General features: G+C 38.0%; 1 protein-coding gene across 3 annotated transcripts; it reads left to right on the top strand.

The window, feature by feature from the left end:
- The first annotated feature begins 606 nt into the window (after nt 1–606).
- Nucleotides 607–15,791, top strand: TNMD (tenomodulin). Of its 3 annotated transcripts, XM_084870663.1 has the most exons (7): nt 607–725; nt 890–1,021; nt 9,769–9,909; nt 10,116–10,217; nt 13,552–13,705; nt 15,084–15,250; nt 15,544–15,791. In XM_084870663.1, exons 1-7 carry the CDS (start codon nt 678–680, stop codon nt 15,751–15,753), a joined length of 954 nt encoding a protein of 317 aa, XP_084726789.1. In that variant the 5' UTR covers nt 607–677; the 3' UTR covers nt 15,754–15,791. The 3 variants fall into 3 exon arrangements, with proteins under 3 accessions (XP_084726789.1, XP_084726790.1, XP_084726791.1); XM_084870664.1 differs by lacking the exon at nt 10,116–10,217; XM_084870665.1 differs by lacking the exons at nt 607–725; nt 890–1,021 and adding an exon at nt 5,570–5,677.
- Nucleotides 15,792–20,400: the final 4,609 nt, after the last annotated feature.

The raw sequence follows: 20,400 nt of genomic DNA on the forward strand, positions 1-20,400 counted from the left end.
TATCAACATTAAGGAATAGATTAAAGAAGATAACCTAGGAAAGGAAAATAATCTGAGAGATAGGACAAAGAGAAAAAAGAAAACATATCTAAAAGTTATAATACTGTTTTTAATTATAATTCATTGGATACATATTGATCTCAGTCCTCAAAGAGCTTTAACATAGTGGAGGAGGCAATACCTTATTCATTTCTGATGCTCCAATGTCAGGCACAGTGCCTGAAATTTGATATCCCTGCAATAAATATTCGTTAAATCAAATGGAATTGAAATCAGGACTTCATTTCTCTTCTTGTTTTGTTTGCTTATTTCTGGAGTTTACAGCATGTATTGCCATTTATATTTTAAGTTCATAGTGAAAAATCATTTCAATGTGTCCTAGGCTTGGTCCCCTTCCAAACCAACCCCCAAGACAATAGTTTTCATTATAACCTTCTGTCTTTGCCATTCTGGATTGAATTCTGTGCACAGAAGTTATATACATATATGGGTATATCTATGTAACAAATCATAGCACAGGATCCCCCTGGGCTCCCTCAGGCTCTGGTATGACATATTTGAGCCATATAAATTCAGCTTCTCCTCTGGCATCTGTTAGCCGGCGCACTTGCAACTCCACCTCAGCAGTGGTCTCAGTTCTCTCAAAGCTGGGAAAGAGTACTGTGTGCTGAGAGACCATGGCTAAGAATCCTCCAGAGAACTGTGAGGACTGTCACATTCTAAATGTAAGTTGGTTCATATTTTTCCCTTTTGAGCAGAAGTATGGCTGTACAGATTTATCATATTGCAATGTGAACATTAGAAAGTGTAATCAAAGGTGACTTTGAATTATGGCTTGCTATTTTAAGAATTATTGTATATTGTTTTATTTTCTCTGTTCTTTGTGTAGGCAGAAGCTTTTAAATCCAAGAAGATATGTAAATCACTTAAGATTTGTGGATTGGTGTTTGGTATCCTGGCCTTAACTATAATTGTTTTGTTTTGGGGGGGCAAGCACTTCTGGCCAGAGACACCCAAAAAAGTAAGTAAATGTGCATTATGCTCCAATGCTTTTGTTTTGGACTTGATTGGGTTTAATTAGTCATTGACATGTATATTGGTCTGAAAATGAAAGTCATTAAAGTCCCTTTTGTGTTTATTTTCTGGTGGTATGAAAAACTGATTCAAGATTTTGCTCTTTTTTATTTGCATAATTATCTTGGTAAAGGAAAAGGGTGTTTTGTTTTGATTTCGCTTAGTAGTGATAGGCTGTAGAATTAACCCATTCTTTGTAATTCCTGGCTTTAAGGAGTTAAAACTCTTCAAAGAAGCAAAATTTTTATTGTAAGAAGAAATTATTTTCCATCTTTCTTTCCATTATCTGGGCAGAAACTGATGGTAAAGTAATTATACTACCACATAAGAAGAAACCACCAGAAATGGCAGCAAAGGATTTTCAGGGGTTATGTTTCTGACTTAATGCATCTGCTGTGAGGACAGGCAGCAAACTCCTTTTCAGGAGAAGTGATTTTTATACTAGAGTTTTCATTTATTTATGACCTAAAAAAATAAAGTTTTCAGTGTTTCACCAGCCACAGTTGTTGCAGCCCACTAAGATACTAATGCTGAAAGTTAGAAATAAGTGACACAAGTCATAAATCATAGGTATCTCAGAAAGTTTCAGATATTAGGGTCATTTGGTGAAGCTTGGCTGGACTTTGTAGTTGATATTAGTGTACCTTAGTGTTATTGTTACTCCTGGGCCCCCAAGCAATGGGAAAGTCTAGATGTGACTTAAAAAATCAAAGTCCCTTCATGCCAACAATTTTCATTTGAAAGAGTAGTAATAAATGTACAAACTACAAGGTCTCAAAATGTTTTTCTGGCTTTGCCATATTTTTATTTCTGCATGTGGGATGCTATTGTTGTTGCTGTTGTTATTAGTTTTCTGTCATGAGATGCTCATTTAAACTTGACAACAGATGTAGGGAGAAAAAGGCATGAGTGCAGGAGGGAGGATTAGAGACAAGAAGAAAATCAGTTGGCACGGACCATTAGGAGCCAAAGGAGCAATAGGAGCAGAGAAGAGAGGATATGGATTGATGCAGAAGGAAAGTAAGTGGGGAAAAAAATAGAAAATCAATTGAACAAGTGTCCAAAAGAAAGCCTCCTTGGATTCTTCACCTTTGCTGCCATACCCACTTTCATTTAGTCCCAGAAGCTACTTTATTTTAAGTAGGAGGGAGAATAAAGAAGGAAACAGACTACTTGGTTTGCCTTTTTATTTATACTTTGTTCCAGAAAGGATTTCAGGCATCACTAAATTCCTATAGTTAGCTATTTCTAGATAGATGATAGATAGATAGATAATAACTGCTACCTGCTTTTGAACTACTTACTGTTCGCATGCCTTTCTAGAGAAGTCACCTGTATGCAGACTGGCAAAGTGGGTAAAGCAATAGAGATCAGGAAGGAAATAGCAAATGAATACGAGTGCCAAAATGCATTCCAATCCAATTCTGCTACCACTTAGTTAATTCACAAAGTGATACATTATCCCGCTATTGAATTTCAGGTCCTCCTGACAATTACAGATGAGTTAGAGAACAATAACTACTTTTGCTCTCTATGTCCATATGTACTTAATTGAGTATGCTACATGCCTACCTAAACTTGGAGCCAGATAGACTTTCTTGTTTCATTGTAGCCGTTGGTACTGACAATACTATTCTGAGTTTGTGTTTTTCTAAACTTACAATGCTATTTGCCTAAATGCAACTATAAATGACTAGGTGGGGACCTTATCTTGCAAGTTGCCAAACTCACTAACTGTGCCCATGGCCCCCTCTGCTTCTGTATTATACCACCTTTGCTTCTCACTTCAGTTCCTTTTTTTGTGTGTGTGGATTATAAGAACCAATCCTGTGATTTCTCAAACCAAAAGTTAAACTTAGTCAATACATATACAAAAGAGGTGAGATATGTTACCAAATGAAGTTTATCAATAATTAAATCTCTCATGAAGTAATTCATCTTGAGATATAATTTTCAACAAAGGGATTCTCAGAAATGAGCATTGTAAAAGACAATAGATGTCTCCATGGGCAATCCACCTTGAATGAAGGTTATTTGTTCTCAATCCTACTGGGAAGTTGAAATTTATTGTATTTAATATTTAGGTCCTGGCCTTCACAAGATTAGGCTGGATCCATTGCAACATAAGGAACTAGCTGGAGATGCAGATGGTTAATTTGTCTACAACTCCCTTCAATTCCCCAAGAGCCCACGGGGCCATCTATGATCTAATATGTATGGTCTAATTATTGACTAATACTGCCAATAAGCCTGCCTCAAAGTTGACTTATGAATCTTAAGAAGAGCAGAGCAGTCAGATTAGTCTTGGGAAAAGATATGCAGAGGAAAAGGACCTGGGCATTTTGTGCAAATTAAAGAGCCCCTCTCGCTTAAAATTATGAGCTAGCAGGAAACAACAGTTAGCAGATTAAAACCCAGGCTTTTCTGGACTTTCCTTTAAAAATCTGTGGAACCTTTGGGGGCCATTGGTGGAGGGAAATGTTGATGCTGTTGTGATTATGGATGGCAGTGACTTATTTGCTGTCCTGGGGCTTTCTCCAAGCTCTTAGTGTTTGCACTTTTAAACTCCACCACACCTTCTTTTTACTTTGTTTTTAAACATCTTTTTATAAACAGTGTTTATTTAACATTCCACATCTGGTATTGACATTTCCATGCCAGTAAGTCCTCCCCCTCCTTCCATTGTGTCCCACCTTGGTATGTACAAAAGATCCAAATTCTTGATCCCAAATGGGGGCTAAGACGTATTTGACTCCCTCCCTCTCCTCACACACTTCAGGCACAAGCACAAGTGCCTCTGTGTGTGTGTGTGTGTGTGTGTGTGTGTGTGTGTGTGTGTGTCCACGCTCATCGGAGAGAAAAATGGATAAAAATAAATTGAAACAAAGAGGAATAACTCTGTGTGTGCTGTTGCACTCCACTATAGGCTAACAGGCCCCATAAACCACAGCCACATATAGGAGCCACTTGAGTTGAATGAAAGCCAATCCATTGATCTCTTGTCTTCAGTTTTTTTAACCAAGCAGAGAGGACCTATGAGTCTCAGAGATTTTGGTAGAGCATTACAATGAGGCTTCACTTCTAGGCAATGACTGCACAGGGACTTTAAAGCAGTCATTATTGTTTAATGTGCCCTGTATTGCACACTTAAATTAAAACAATTAGGAGCCAACATGCTAGTTAATTAACCCAACCTGGAGAAAACAAGTCGGAAAGATTCCAGTCCTTAAACTGAAAGTTTTTAGATGTAGTCTATCCTTACCAATGTTTTGTAGAATGAGGCAGAAGAATAAAAAATTAAATTAATTAAAAGCTGTTCTTCCTGCCATATCTAAGAACTTCCTGGTAACTTTAGGGCTATTTGGGAACCATAAGTTCTAAGACCCACAGAATGATAAAAAAATAAAAAATAAATTCCTGAGGAGGTCTCCTCAAATCTATATACTATCAGAATGAGATAAGAAGTGATAGGGATAGGAGGGCATCCTTCTGCTCTCCCCATCACCTCAACTGCGCAGAACCATTAAAATAGTCTAAGGATTGAAAGCCCAATATCATTCTAGGCAGAAAATTGTTTGCTCAGAAAAAGCACTTTTTGGCTAAGTCTGGGTCCAGCTTTCTTATGCCTAAGTCTCTAGTGCTAGCACTGGCCAGATACCAACTTTCTTCACTCCTCTTTGAGACACATAGGAGATACAACTTTCCTCCCTGAGTACCCTGGGCTTTCCAACAAAGCAGTTTGGTGGGTGAAATGTGAGTCTGGAGAAGCATTCACACCCTCAAGGAAAAAGTTGGAGTTGTAGCTGGAATCTCTTTAACAGAGATATTGAGCTTCACCAGATGGTGCCATGTCAGCATTTTAAAAGAGAAGACTGCTCTTCATTTTATTTTCCTCCTAAACCAATGTGGGAGAAAGCCTGCTTTTGAATAAAAAAAAATCTCACTAGGCCAGTTTTTGCTCTAGGCTACTCAGCCTCACTCCAATTATATAGATCAGGACTCTGGCTACTATGGGTACATTTTTATTCAGTCCCTTCATTCTCTTAAGGCAGCATTTACTAAGCAACTTATGTGGCACCAGGAAGGAAAGCCTGGGACTGTCCTGTAGTGGCTGAGAGTGGAATTGGGCTCTATGGAGAAAGCAACCCAAGAGTTCAAAGGTAGTGACAGTCCACTGGTCAACCTGACAGGTATCAGCCCAATTCTGAGCAGAACTGATTTTGTCAGCTATTCAACACTGAACTGAGCCTCCAGAAACATTTGATGACTTGCCCTAAATCACACAGCTTGTAAGTGGTAGAGTTGAGGCTAGAACTAGAATCTGGTCTGAGGATTCTTTCCACTGTTTTTCAGCTTCATTTCAGAATAATGGATATGTGGGGGAGGGAGGGAGCAGGGGAAAACTTCCCAGCCAGTCTGTAGATGAAAGAAATGGTATTTTTCTTGTTGAACAAGAGGAATGTCTGTGCTGCTTATGCCAATTTTTTTCAGGGCTGAGAACTGGTGATTGAAGATGCAGAAGTCCAACTTTGCATAAGAAACAATCTGTCTGCTCTGTGTTGGTAAAGAAATACCCAGAGGCCCTTTAATTCCCACAGGCTAGGTTGGTAATTATATGGTACAATACATTCCCTTCTCTTTCTTCCAGTTTAACACCTACCAGCTATTCTGAGCATGTATTTCACCTTTGGAGAGTGTATCTCATAAACAGACAGTAAAGGATGAAGGTGGAGAGAAGAGCAGCTAGATTAATCACAGGCTTCAAAAAAACAAACCTAAGCCAAATGCCTTCAAATTCCTTTCAGGATAGGCTAAATCCACTTGCCTCCCAAACAGATCCACCACACTGAGGTCTGAGGCAGCTTTACTCTTTTTTTCTTTATTGATTAAGGCATTACATATGTGTCCTTATTGCCCCATTATCCCCCATCCTCCCCCCACTCATGTCTTCCCCCTCCCCCCAGTGTCTGTGTCGTTTTACTCTTTATAAAAAGCTTCCTTTTATGATCTCAGATATTGTCACAAATTGAGGCAAGAAAATAGAACAAACTGTAAAGGGGGGATGTTGGGGTTCATTTGCTGCCTGAGTAGAAGATTTAATTGGACTGAGGAATGAATTCCTGGGCAGGGAAGAGAAATGAGTTTGTATTCTCTCCATGTTTTGTCAGTGAGGTCTTCTTACATCTCTCACTGCCTAGGCCTAACCATGTACTTATCTCATTTCACTTCTGAGTCATATTTCACTCCATTGAGTTACCTGTCCCACTCTACTGTGCTGGGCCTTATAGTTAAAACCAGCCTTATGTGTGGGTGAGGTAGGAACCCATTTGAGTGGTACTGGAAAGATACCTTTGCCCTCCTCCCCTCCCAAAATATCTCCTATTCCTAGTTTCCTGGTACCATTGTGCTTAAAATCCACCATTAGTAATTCATTCCTTTGAGTTAAGTATTATACTAAATTATTTTGACATACCCATAGCTAACATTTTGTGTGAGATCATTTGTAAGATTGATATTTTTTTTAACATAAGGTAGCTGAAGCACCAACAAATTATTAGATGTCTAGACAGAAGACAAAGTTTTAGAAGGAAATGGGAAAAGGGAAAAGGACTAGTAGGGTACAAGGTGAACAGGATATAAAAAGAACAGAAAAGGGAAGCTAGAAACACTTTCCTAGATCATCCTTCCCAATCTGCCAATTTGACAGAAGTGTACTTCTTATTATACTCTGTCCTTCCTGGAATAAAGCTTAATTGGGAGCACTCTGAGATGAGCTACTAAGACCCCACTCAGACCTCTCTCAGGCCAGCCTCCTGTCTCTGTTTTAGTTTGTGCCTGGGAGAAGACAAAACCATTTATTCCTTTATCTCCAGAAAGACCCTCAGCCCCTGAGCCAGTGAGCTTAGTAGAGAGAAAATTACTTCTAAGGCCAAAGGTATGAGCTCAGTCTTCATATGGGCCAGTGAAGCTTGCATAGCCATTACCAGGCAATGTGCTCCACAGGGACCCAGGCGAGACAGTATGTCTGGATTTGCTCAAACTCATCCTCAACCAATCCAAAATGAGACACTGGCATCATCTTCTTAGACAAAAGATAGTCTGTTCCAAAAGGACACCTTTGATAGTGGAATTCCATCTGGGTGAATATATAGTTCCCCACCCAACCCAAGATTCACACATAAATGAAGTCATTCTGACCCCACTCTATTTAGCAACCTACCATGGCTAACAAAAAAGCCAACAAGCTGGTTAATGAATATAATCAGAATGGACCCCTCCACCTCCACCAAAAACAAACTCTGTGAAGGAATGTTGAAAATAATCAAGATCTGCTGATCTTGGCAGTTTCCAATAGTTTTTATCTAGCAAGGTGTCCAAGTGAAGTGCATTGCCAACAATGCAGGAAAACTCATTCCACAAAAGTACACTGAAATTCTAAATGTCACCAGTATGGTTCCATAGTCTTCTACGAGTGATTGAAAATACAGCCTGTATTTTCTTTTGCCCAGGTAGGCAGCCTTCCAACATCCCCTAGTCTCTAACCTCATTTTTCCATGCAATAATCCATCAGTGGTGCTACTGATGAAACAAACACCCACCACACCCTCGATGACTAGTAGTGTCGACATTTGTCTCAACAATGGATAGTATTTCTAAAGAAATTTTCCCTTGCCTGGAGATCTGACAAGACTGGAACTGAAATAGATGCCTCTCTTCTCTTCTTAGGTCAGGCCAACTGAGAGGTCAATTTGTTGCCATAGGTAGAAATTTCTCAAGTTGGCTGCAGAGCTGGAACTGAGGACATATTTATAACTAGAAGCAAATAACAAGCCTAAAGGAATTTGCTACCTGTCACAAACCAGGCTAGACTTTCTGAGTTAACTCTACAGTTGCTGGGAAGTTCCAAATAATGTTTTCCTTTCTCTTTTAACATACAGTCACTCAAAAAAAATCTTGCCAATGCTCAAAATCTCTCTTTAAGAAGATGAGAAATAGCCATTGGTAAGAAGAAAACTTATTCAACAAATACCTAAGTGGGGGGCATTTCCAAGGCACTGTATGGTTACTAAGAAGTAAAGGACATTGTCTCTTGTTCTCCTGTTCAGCAAATACACAGACATTTCATGCTTGAAGTAATATTGTTTCTACAAATCCTTTCAACTTGTTTTTCTTCTTGAGTTAGGGAAAATTTGACCAGGTTAAACTAACATTCAGTTACAGACACCAGGGGATATGAAAAAACAACCTAAACCAGTGCAAGCTGTAAACAGCTGCCACTGGAAATCAGGTCATTAGAAAGCAACATTTGCTCTGGAGATGTCTTGCTTTTTCAGGCTTTCAGTTTACCAAACTTTTTTTTTTTTTTTTTTTTTTTTTTTTTTTTGTAAAGAAAAAGGCATAAAGAAACTTGATAACTAAAAGCCTCCTAACGGCAAGGGTAAGATAGACTTCCATATGGCAGCAAGTCTGGCCTGGTTTGTGACAGAGCAAATTCCTTTAGGCTTGTTATTTGCTTTTGGCTGTAAAAAATGTCATCAGTTGTAAGTGATGGACTTACTCCTAAACTGGGATACTCTGTAGGACTGGTCTTCTTGGTTCTTAGAAAGAGAATTACCTCTTTTAGAGGGCAGGAGAGAGTCCAGGGTTTTATTTCAACCACTCAAGAATGGCCTGATAAGCAGCCTTTCCACGGCACTCTCCTTGGGAGACTCCATATTATTGATACTTAGTGCAAGGCACTTGAATTCTATATATAAGAGAATCTGGAGAACCTGAAACCAATTAAATCAGGTCTGGCAAACAGAATTCAGGAATAAACTGAGGGGAGTTAGCCTATAAAAGAGAAGATTAGGGGGAGGCAATAAATATTTCCTAGAGTTTAAAGGGCAAAAGGAAACAATTGGGGCCAGGGTAAGATTATTATCTAAAATTGGCCAAGGAGCTGAAACCGGTTTGTCTCAGTGGATAGAGCGTCGGCCTGCGGACTGAAAGGTCCCCTGTTTGATTCCGGTCAAGGGCATGTACCTTGGTTGCGGGCACATCCCCAGTAGGGGGTGTGCAGGAGGCAGCTGATCAATGTTTCTCTCTATCCCTCTCTCTTTCTTTCTGTAAAAAAAAAAATCAATAATATATATATATATTTTAAAAAGTTGGCCAAGGAGAATGGTTTTCAGATTCTAAAAAGATTGTGGAATAAATATTAAAGCCCTGGAGAGATAAGGAGATAAAGAACAATACCTAAGCATTCTAAATGGGTTCAAATTTTGTCTGAGCCCTAATGAATTTCATGGAGAGTAAGAAGTGACCACTAAGCACTTAGGCAAGTATGAGTAGTAGCTTAAAGGAGCACCACAGGTTTTACTTGGTCCTTCTGCTCAACACAAGGGAGAAGTACTTTACAAGCTGTTTTTGCAAAATATCATTTTTTATTTGTTGGAATTCTTATTAATTAGTTTAGCAACTTGGCTCAAATACAAAATATTGGCTCCAATAAGATCCTCATATCAGCCTCAATGTCAAAAAGCACCTCACTTTAATCTCCAGTCTCAGAAAATTCCCAACAGCAATCTGCTGAGATGGCACCTCACTACAAAGACTCTGGAAAGCAAAGGCATCCCAGATGTTACCCAACTAAAATGTCATATGAAGGAACACACTGAGTATCTTAGAGCTTGTTTTCCTCTGTTCTCTCAGACATATGACATGGAGCACACTTTCTATAGCAATGGAGAGAAGAAGAAGATTTACATGGAAATTGATCCTGTGACCAGAACTGAAATATTCAGAAGTGGAAATGGCACTGATGAAACATTGGAAGTACATGACTTTAAAAATGTAAGTTGGATATTTCCCCCGCAAAGGCTTCCCACTTAAAATATTAGAATATTCTAGTTGAGTTAAAAATAGCCTCTGGCCTTCATTTAATTTATAAGACAAAGCTTTCCCTTGGAATTCAATATTTTCCAGCCTAGGGCCCTGACAGACAATGGAACTCATTAATTATGGCTATTTCATGAGGTTTTTTTCTCTCTATTTAATAGGGATACACTGGCATCTACTTTGTAGGTCTTCAAAAATGCTTCATCAAAACTCAGATCAAAGTGATTCCTGAATTTTCTGAACCAGAGGAGGAAATAGATGAGGTATGTAAGAATAACAATGGCAGTAAAGGCCATCATTTATTGGGTGCTAACTATGTGCCAGTCATTGCACTAAAAGCTTTACTCTGATTTGATTCTCACTTGGACCCTATAGGTAGGTACTATAATTGTCCCCATTTTCAGATAAAGAAACTAAGACTCAGAGCCCAAAAGTGACTTGCCCAAGGTCACAGAGATAGTGAGGAACAGATTGGGATTTTGACTCTGGCCTTTCAAAAAATCAACTTCATGCTTTTAGGTGCTATACAAAGTATACTATGTACTTTGCTCCCAAACCAATGGTTTCTGGTAAAAGGGGTGAGCAGTAGCACAAAATAAATCTTGCCTAAGATAAAGTCTTAAAAAGAAAAGTTCTAAGGCCACTGAGGATCTTTGCCACTTTTGTCACACTGTAACATTCACCTGTTTTAATGATTTCAGTTCATTCACCACGCCATTTTATGCTAGATTAAATGAATAAATACCATTTAATCTCACTAGGAAAGGCAAAAGCAAAGAAGGTGAGAACTACAGTGTAATACAATTTCTCTGAAAATATACCACTAGTCCAGGATACTGGTGCAATTATTGAGTGGCCCCTGAAAGCTTAGTGGGAGATGAAGGATTATTGCCTAAAAATATAGCCATCAATAAAGCCCCCAAGGCTCTTAATTTTCCCCTCATATTCTGTCTGTAATCACAGTATGTTGCTATCAGTAAAGGAAAAATTGGAATGTTAGCTAAGGCCTTAGTGTGACAGCACAGCCCCTCCCTCCCGCCCCCTGTAGCCAGGAAGAAACGAATGTTTGTTTGCTTTGGTTGGTTTTGTTTTAGAGTTTAACTAGTAAATCTAGTGATATTACGGGCAATAATACAGTGGCCTCTCTATATACTGTAAATACCTCTTTCTCTTTCTTCTCTCTCCCCTGTTCTTTTTTCACTTTTCTCTGACCCACTCTCTCCATCTTAATTCTCATCTACCAATTTATCATTTCCTTTTCTTATTTTGGGGGGAGGGTGAGATGGGTTAAGGAGCCATTTTTCTTTCTCTTACCCAAGTATCAGAGCTGTCATTAGCTCCATGGACATGCTACTGGCCAGAGAAGTTACAGACTTTTGATAATAAGAAAAATATTTCCTAAGTAAAAACTTTGGAGATTTTTTAAAATAAGCATAAGTTAGATGAATCTGAGGGAGAGAAAAACTTCCAGGATATTAGAACTAATATGGGAGGCAAGGGTAAGATGAAAGGAGAATGAATAGGTTAAAAAGCTACTACACCCAATATCATATGCTGCTTTTTATAGAAAATGTAAGCTTTTGAGTAGGGCCAGCCAGAAATTAGAGTCCAAACTGACACAATAAGATTTATTTTTCTGAAAAAATAAATAGTAAAGGCAATGATCCATAGTGTCTCATTTTGACCCCAATTTATTCTTCAGTTAATTTTGCTGAATCTTTTGAATAGCACAAGTATTTTTTTCTTGATATCATAGTAAGATTACTTTATCTTAAAGAAAAACTTAAAAACTTTTATTCTCTATTTCTCTACCTCTGTATCAATGTTTTGTGCATGTTAAACATGCAGAGCAGGTATAAAAATAGCCCTGGTTTTGCTAAAAAAAAAAAAAAAAAAAAAAAAAAAAACTAGTCAGAATTCAGACCTCATTTTATACAGTCCCTTTCAATGGCTCCCAAGGTATTATACAGACTCAAGGACAAAAGAACTAAGACTTGATAGTTTTAAATGACTAGAGAAGAATTGTACAAAGCTATATTTCACAGAATAAATTAAAACACTGAAATCATAAAGCTAGAAGGAAACAAAAGAGAAAAGGGAAAGCCTTTTGGGAGGGGTGTGGGGAGGAAGAGACACGGGGATGGATATCGAAGCCCAAAAGACAAGGAGTAAGAACTAGATATTGCCGACATAAGAAATGTCCAAAATTGTAAGACTTTTCATTATAAGTTCATTTGAATCAAACTGACAACAATTGCTGGGAAGCAAAATCTCAATGGGTTGAAAAAATTCTCTAGAAAATGGTAGTTTTGCACCTTATTTTATATACTACAATCAAAAAGGAGGCATAAGGGGGGTTACATGAAATCCATTAGTGAAAGATTAGAGAGGCTCAGGAGCAAGCAATGTGGGGAACCCTGTAGAATTGGATAAAAAGTAAAAGGAATAGACAATTTCTTCTTTTACATTGGTCGGTATAGGGTGGTTAACAAATGACAATAACAATGAAGGATTTTGTTGTTGTTGTTAGTCTCTTCTTTGTTTGGAGATTGTGCCCTGAGGGATCTGGAAAAAGGGAAATTAGCCTGACATTCCAAAGATGTATTATCATGTTATCTTAGATGCAAAAAGAAAATAGGCTCAGTAAAGGTACAGATTGACCTTTGTCAATGAAGATACCAATCTAGGACATGAGTACTGGTATCACATTTAGTTAGAATGTTTTAATTTCAGACCATCTTATGTGGTTACTTTAGGTCTCAGAGTTTGTAAAGCCCACCATACAGACCTCCCCTAGCTTATCAGTTTAGTATATGGCCCCTTTTTGTCCATAGTATACAAAACAACTACGTACTTCAAATACTAGAAACTGAGGAGAAGGTGACGTTCTTGGTAATACAAGAAAGCCTACCTAAAGGAAAAACACTCTATGAGACAAACCCTAAGTATCTAGAATGAAAGGAGTTAAATATTGTGGTAAGGTCAGTCAAGGTAAGAGCTGGAGTTGACTTTACAACAAAAAAGAACATCTTTTGCACTCCACCTAGCTGCTATTAACAGGCAAATCTTGTAAAACCAAACTATTATGTTTGGTTGCTATTTCACTGATCTTACCAGTTTAAATTATAGCAGTTGTTTTTTTTGTTTGTTTGTTTGTTTTTTTACTTTCAGATAAAATCTTGTTTGCAAGCCTAGTTGCAAACCTAAAATAAGGCAGGCACTCAAAACTTCTATTTTAAAGAGAGAAAACAAATGTAAATTATCTAGGATTTCAGAAGCCCAGATTAAAGCATACATGGCCCAGTGGGGGGGTCTATATATTGATGGAAAATCTTCCTGACTTGAAGTGAAATGGTAGCAGAGACGGCTATTGTTTTAGTGAGCAACCTGTCTACTAGGAGGCATTGGTTATTAAACTCTCCCAAGGGCACCATCTAGTGCGTGCAAAGCACAGAGCTGGTTGCCTGCGAGCCCTGGAATGGAAATTGTTAGTCAGACTCAAAATACTGGTGTGTAGGTTATTTTTTTCATTAGCCCATAATGTCTAATTATTAATTTCTCTGCCTATCCCCAATCTGAACTACTTTTTTCTTTCAGAATGAAGAAATTACCACAACTTTCTTTGAACAGTCAGTCATTTGGGTCCCAGCAGAAAAGCCAATTGAAAACCGAGACTTTCTTAAAAACTCCAAAATTCTGGAGATTTGTGATAATGTGACCATGTATTGGATCAATCCTACTCTAATAGCAGGTATGGCTTTCTTCTTCTCTGCCTCCTCTTTCCAAAGTCAGTAACAGGTTAATGCTCCCAGCATTCAGAGACTACATTTCCAGGAAAACAAATGATCTGCTTATATCTTTTTAGATGAAACTGTATATGCTGACTGCCAATGAGGAGGGAATTTTTAACAGCCAAGTTATAAATCAGATAAATTAATGCTGACAGGCTTTTAAATATACCAGCAAAGGTAACACCACCTTAATGTGGCCAATGATAGCAAAAAGTTAATCTGTCTTTCTTAGCACATTGATATTTATTACACTCAGGATACTAGACTATTGCTGAAATCACTGTGTGTTCAACCCAAGACCAGAGGAGAAAAGAGCCAAAACAATGTTCTGCTGTCTCAAGAAGGATTCTCTATGTCAAATCATGGCCTTCTTCCCAGATGATAAGACAGTCACTGCAATACAAATTTCTTTATGGCTGTTTCAGGAATCACTATAAAAGTAATTGAAGGCTAGAGGTCCAGAGTAGAAGAGTTCAACTCTGAATTTCCAGTTGACCCATAAAGAAGACAAAGGTCTCTGGATATCTTTTTCTGCCAAGCTAATGTATAACTTGGCCTCCCTCATTGTGTACAGTATAGATTACTATACTACTTAGGAGGGGCCACTCTAACCAATGCAGGCATCTATTGGTACTCTTATGCCTTTAAAAATGAAAAGGGGATTAAATGAAATGTGTTACTCTGGATTGGATGCTAGAACTTCTGCTTCAGCATTTTTTTTTTTGTCTAAAGGACATTGGTGGAAATAATGAACTCTAAATAAAGTTTGTAGTTTAGCTAATAGTATCAATGCTAAATTCTTAGTTTGATCATTGTATTATGGTTATATAAGAAGCTAACATTAGGGGACTGGGTGAAAGATATACAGGAACTCTGTACTATCTTTGCAACTCTTCTGTGAATCTAAGATTATTTCTAAATAGAAAGTTTTAAAATAGTTAAAACAGGAAAGAGAAGGAAAGAATGAGGGTGACAGAGGTACAGAGAGTAGCAAATCAAATTAGGCCAACATAAACATATTTGAGTAACTACCATGGATAAAATCATTTTGGAAGTCAGAGATCCCTTGTCCTCAGTCTCTAATTTAGTATGCTAAGGAGACAAAGCAATAAGTATTTGATGCCAAATGAGCAAAGAAGAGGTCTGTTTACGTGGAAATAGTCAAATTTGTTTGGGAAAATCTCTTTAAAATATCAGCTGAAAGAGTTTGGAAAGTGGTTTATGCATGTCTAAATGATGATGGTGAGAAAACACAGGGACAATCTCTACGCCCAAATGCTAATCTCCCAATCACTTCTTTTAGAAACTTTTGCAAAGCAGTTGTATTTATTACTTTAGTTTCAGAGTTACAAGACTTTGAGGAGGATGGTGAAGATCTTCACTTTCCTACCACTGAAAAAAAGGGCATTGAACAAAATGAGCAATGGGTGGTCCCTCAAGTGAAGGTGGAGAAGACCCGTCATGCCAGACAAGCAAGTGAAGAAGAACTTCCAATAAATGACTATGTGAGTTATGTTTCTGTTTTCTAGTTAAAGGGGGGGGGGACCTCTCAAATTTCATATGCTAAATTAGAATCCTCCAGATCAAAGTCATTGAAAGGAAAGTAATTATTGTTTTAACAAGTATTTAAGAAACTTGGAATCACTAGGAGGTTCATTTAAAATCAGTCTTGATCCCTACTGAAATATCTCCATGATAAGGCTAACAACTAAATTTTTCACCAATCCCCAACTCATATAGTCTTTAGTCCTCTTCCTAGTGAACTTTCTCCTCCAACACTGGCTTCTTCTTCTTTCAGACTGAAAATGGAATAGAATTTGACCCCATGCTGGATGAGAGAGGTTATTGTTGTATTTACTGCCGTCGAGGCAACCGCTACTGCCGCCGCGTCTGTGAACCTTTACTAGGTTACTATCCGTATCCCTACTGCTACCAAGGAGGGCGGGTTATCTGTCGTGTCATCATGCCTTGCAACTGGTGGGTGGCTCGCATGCTGGGGAGGGTCTAATAGCAAGTTTGAACTCATTTCTTAAACTTCAAACAGCCAATATATAATAAATGCATGCTATTCAATGAATTTCTGCCTATGAGGCATTTGGCTCCTGGTAGCCAGTACTCCAGAATTACTTGTTGGTAATTCCTCTCTCATGTTCTAATAAACTTCTACATCATTGTCAATGGCCTGATTGCTACTGAACACACTGGGTAAGTGCTTGCTAAGAATATTTCCTGCAACTGAGATGAAGCAGATCTGTTTAACATGGATGACAACAATGGAAACTTGCATTTCATCAGGTTTGGGGAGTAGGAAAGGGCAAATCATAAGAATTCTTAAATACAATATTTTACTGTGCTGTATTGAGAAAGTGGAAATGAGAGGCTGATGATAAAATGTCCCTATAACTAATGCATAAAAATGTGTCCTTTTGTACATAGCTCCAATGTTTGATTATGTGAGAGACATACTCTGGATTCACTTAAGCATTTAGTAAGCTAAGCCACTGGACAGGCAACATTAAAATATTCCAAGTGCTCAGACTCAGCAAAGGAGAATGCTAACCTAGCAAAACAGGGGTTCTAGGCTCTCTTGTGAACAGAAACTCAACTTTGGGCAAATTCAACACTTCATAACCTTTAAGTCTGACCTATCTTTAGATTTGAATTTAGTAACATAACTTTCCAAGGCAATTGTCTGAAAAAGGTAGACCCATAAATACCATTCAGAGAAACAAGCATCATAGGAAATTACTGAGGTGAGGGGTCAAATGGGATTTTTCCCCTCCAAAACCACGAGGAACTAGCAGTATGCCACTTTCTTAAAAGGAAGGGTATGGCCTAATTCCTGATTCCCTGATACTTTGCTTGGGAAAGGGAAGAGGAGTAAAGGGGAAATGAAAATAAGTGGTTAGAGGGTAATGCTAACCTCGATGTTTCAGTCAATCTTTTTAATTCAAATGTAGCCCCTTTATTGCTCAACGTCAAAGTTATTGTGTCATGAAAATATCTGTCTAGCACTTTCCATCAGAAAAGCATTTTTAAAGACTAAAATCTTTACCAAGATGCCTGTGGACCAGGAATCATTTCCCCCCATTTAGTTGAGGAAGAAAATAGAACAAAATTTGGCCAAGGATGATTTAAATTAGCTAGCCATTAATTGATAATTAGCATACATGTTATAGTTGGATTGCCAATTTTCATTGAATGAGAACACAATAAAGCATAAGCAATGATACAACATTACTGAAAAGATTTTCTTTTTATTAATGATTTAGAACACACCTGAGAATTTTGGACTACTTTAATGAACATAACAGGCATTAATTTATAGTCAGAATAGAAAAATGTAAAACATATCAAATTAATTTGAGGTTTTATGGAATTTATGATTTCCCTATATTGTTTTTAATAAATTATTCATTTTCAACATTGATTTTTAAGATCAACCAATAATTTTAAATTCCTGTAATGCTCAATTTTATGCAGTCTACATTGTATTACATATACTATGCTCTATGATGGTATACTCTATATTTCCAAAGAAAAACAAGACACCCAAATTTTATAAGCCCAAGTAAAGAAACTCATACACAATTACAATTGTATATGATATGCTATATACATGTACACACACACACACACACACACACACACATACACACACACACGAGTTATAGAAGTTTCCATGTCACATTTTAGGGCTAAGAATTCCTAGTAATATTATTTTAACTCAGAAAGTATTTCTTGTTCAAATAGATTCTTCAACCACCACATAATTTCGCATTGGGAAAGTATGATCCCTTTAATGAGGTAGACCAAGAGTTCAAAATAAAATACAAGGACATGCTTAAAGAAGCATTCAAATCATTTCAAGCTTGGGGGTGGGAGTGGTGAACAAATCAGAACAGCAAACAAATAGCAATAGCCCAAACACATTAATATGTCACTTCATATAAGCTGAGACCAAGTTGGAGAAAGTATGATATTGTTCTGCTGTCCTAGATTTTGTATTCTCTTTCAAATCCTGTACAGCCTCCTTACATCACACTTTGCACTTCTTTTACGCCAACCTCCCTGAAGCTAGAGTTGCCTTTCTTACTTCTACCATGCTTCTCTACATTCCCATTACAAGGAGGGATACCAAAGTAAATTTGACCTCCTAAACCAAAGACCTCACAGTAATTCTAATTATCTCTGTCCTCCTCCACTTGTCTCATGCCAAATACTTCCAGCTTGTTCTCTTAAACCACCCTTCAATTATGTGTATGGTCCAGGCCACAGTTATGCTTATTTCTTAGCACAGCTGTTACAACTGCCTCCCTGTTGAAGTTCCCAGGCTTTAGACTGAAGGTAGAATAAATATTTTTATATACAGTTTATTTTCACTTACAGATTTTATAAATGCCATTTCCTTTCCTGAAAGTCTGTAATAGCTACTTACTATATTAAGGTTTAGGCCTAACTTGCATTCAAATAGTTCTTCCTCAAACCACCTTTAACCACCATTTCATATCCCTTTTCTTCTTCTATTACCCTACCCAATCCCTTTGCTTACTTGGGGGACATTAACTTCTCGCTCTATTTGTGCAGTCATTCCATCTCCTTTATAGAGCTTTCTCTCACTAATTTAAAGAGATTAAAAATCCAATTTTTCCTTTTACCTAAATATGAAATCTAAATTCCCTCTACTTCATTTTATGCCTGTATGCATTAATATATTACTCACTGCATGTAACATTTACATATGGATTTGCTTGCAAATTCTAAAAGAGAGCCTACATACTCTCTCATTTTGCTCTGTCCAGAGCCTAGTACAGTATCTAAAGCATAGAAGTGGCTTTTAATTTTTCTTTTATTAAAGTCAATGAGAAAGAAAAGAGGGAAGAAGATAAAGGGCAAGAGTACAGCTACACAGCATTTCAGAATATTAAAAGTTAGCCTAGCCTTAGCCAGTTTGACTCAGTGGATAGAACATCAGTCTGTGGACTAAAGGGTCCCGGGTTCAATTCTGGCCAAGGGCACATGCCCATGATGCAGGCTCTATCTCCCCCCCCCCCCAGTAGGGGGCATGCAGAAGGCATCCAATCAGTGATTCTCTCTTATCATTGATGTTTTTAATTTCTCTCCCTTTCTCTCTGAAATCAATATATACACACATATATTTTATATATATTTTAAAGTTAGCCTTGAGTTTTGTTGAGATTTGTGAACATTCTTATCTTACTCAAATCTATTTTGCTATTCCTTATCTTTTGACACAGTTTATTTCTACAAGTATAAAGAATTCCTCTAATCCCAGAATGATCAAAAGCAGAGATGATTGCCCTCAGCTCGATTATCTATTTCCATTATACACAGGCAGATTTTTTTTATGTTTTCTTCTCAATTTTTAATGACTCCATGTATAAAAAAAGATGAAAAGGGGCAAAAACACAGCTGCTGTGAAATCACAAGAGATATATTACCTTTCAGATTCTTTGGGGATCTAAACTTCAAGAAAAGCCAGGTAAGGCAACGCTATCCATTGTTCCCACAAAGCATAAGGGCACCATGCATTAGTGTGCTTAGTGCCTTTTCTAAACACCTAAAATGGCTCTTTGGCAGGAGTAGGGGCAAAGGAAATCTATTTGGAGTCTTTATATATAAGGCTTACTATCTGGCTGAGTTCAAAACTGTCACTTTGGCTCCTAAAGTCTAACACTGAAAGCTTACTGAAATAAATATGGATCTTCTCATTCAGGCTGTCAGGAAATGCATGGATCTATTTTATTTATACACTTAAAATGATTTCATTTGGCCTTCCCTTTGGTTTTTTGAAAAAGTTTTATTCTGGGGAATAATTTTGCTGACAACATTCTGTTCCTGAACAAGAAAGCAAAGTGGCATCACATTAAAAACCAGGTATGAATGTACACACAAAAAATATTGTTGTGGCTTATTCCAAAGTCCTGCTCCTCAGTCTCCTCCAGTATCTTTAATTAATTCTCATGAAAACTACTTACCCAAGGACTACATTGATAATTTATTTAGATCAATAGTCAACTCTGGCATTTGTAGCATAATGAGTGAATTAGTCATTTATATACTTACTAGAGGCCTGGTGAACGAATTCATGCACCAGTGGGGTCCCTTGGCTGGCCTGTGGAATCAGGCTGAAACCAGCTCTCCAACATCCCCCAAGCAGTCCCAGATTGCGAGAGGGCACAGGCCAGGCTGAAGGACCCCACTGGTGCATGATTGGGGCTCAGGAGGGACGTGGGAGGTTGGCCAGCTGAGGAGGAACCACTGGATGGCTCTAGGGCATGTCCAGCCCATCTCACTCGCCCTAATCAGCCAGAACCCAGCAGCAAGCTAACCTACAGGTTGGAGCACCTGCCCCCTGGTGGTCAGTGCATGTCATAGTGAGCAATTGAGCTGCCTTAGCATATCATTAGCATAACACACTTTGATTGGTTGAATGGCCAACTGGTCAACTGGACACTTAGCATATTAGGCTTTTATTATATAGGATTGCTTTGATACTGGGTTTCTTTATTGAATACTCAAGCCTATTGTCTTTGCTACAAGACCTCAGAAAGAGAAAGGCAGTTGAAGCAAGAGAAACAGATGAAGCCACGATAAATCCCTCAACCAAAACAAAGTCCAGCAACTCCATAGT

This window comes from Pipistrellus hanaki (genome assembly GCF_964339955.1).
Source record: "Pipistrellus hanaki genome assembly, chromosome: X".
NCBI classification, from domain to species: Eukaryota; Metazoa; Chordata; class Mammalia; order Chiroptera; family Vespertilionidae; genus Pipistrellus; species Pipistrellus hanaki.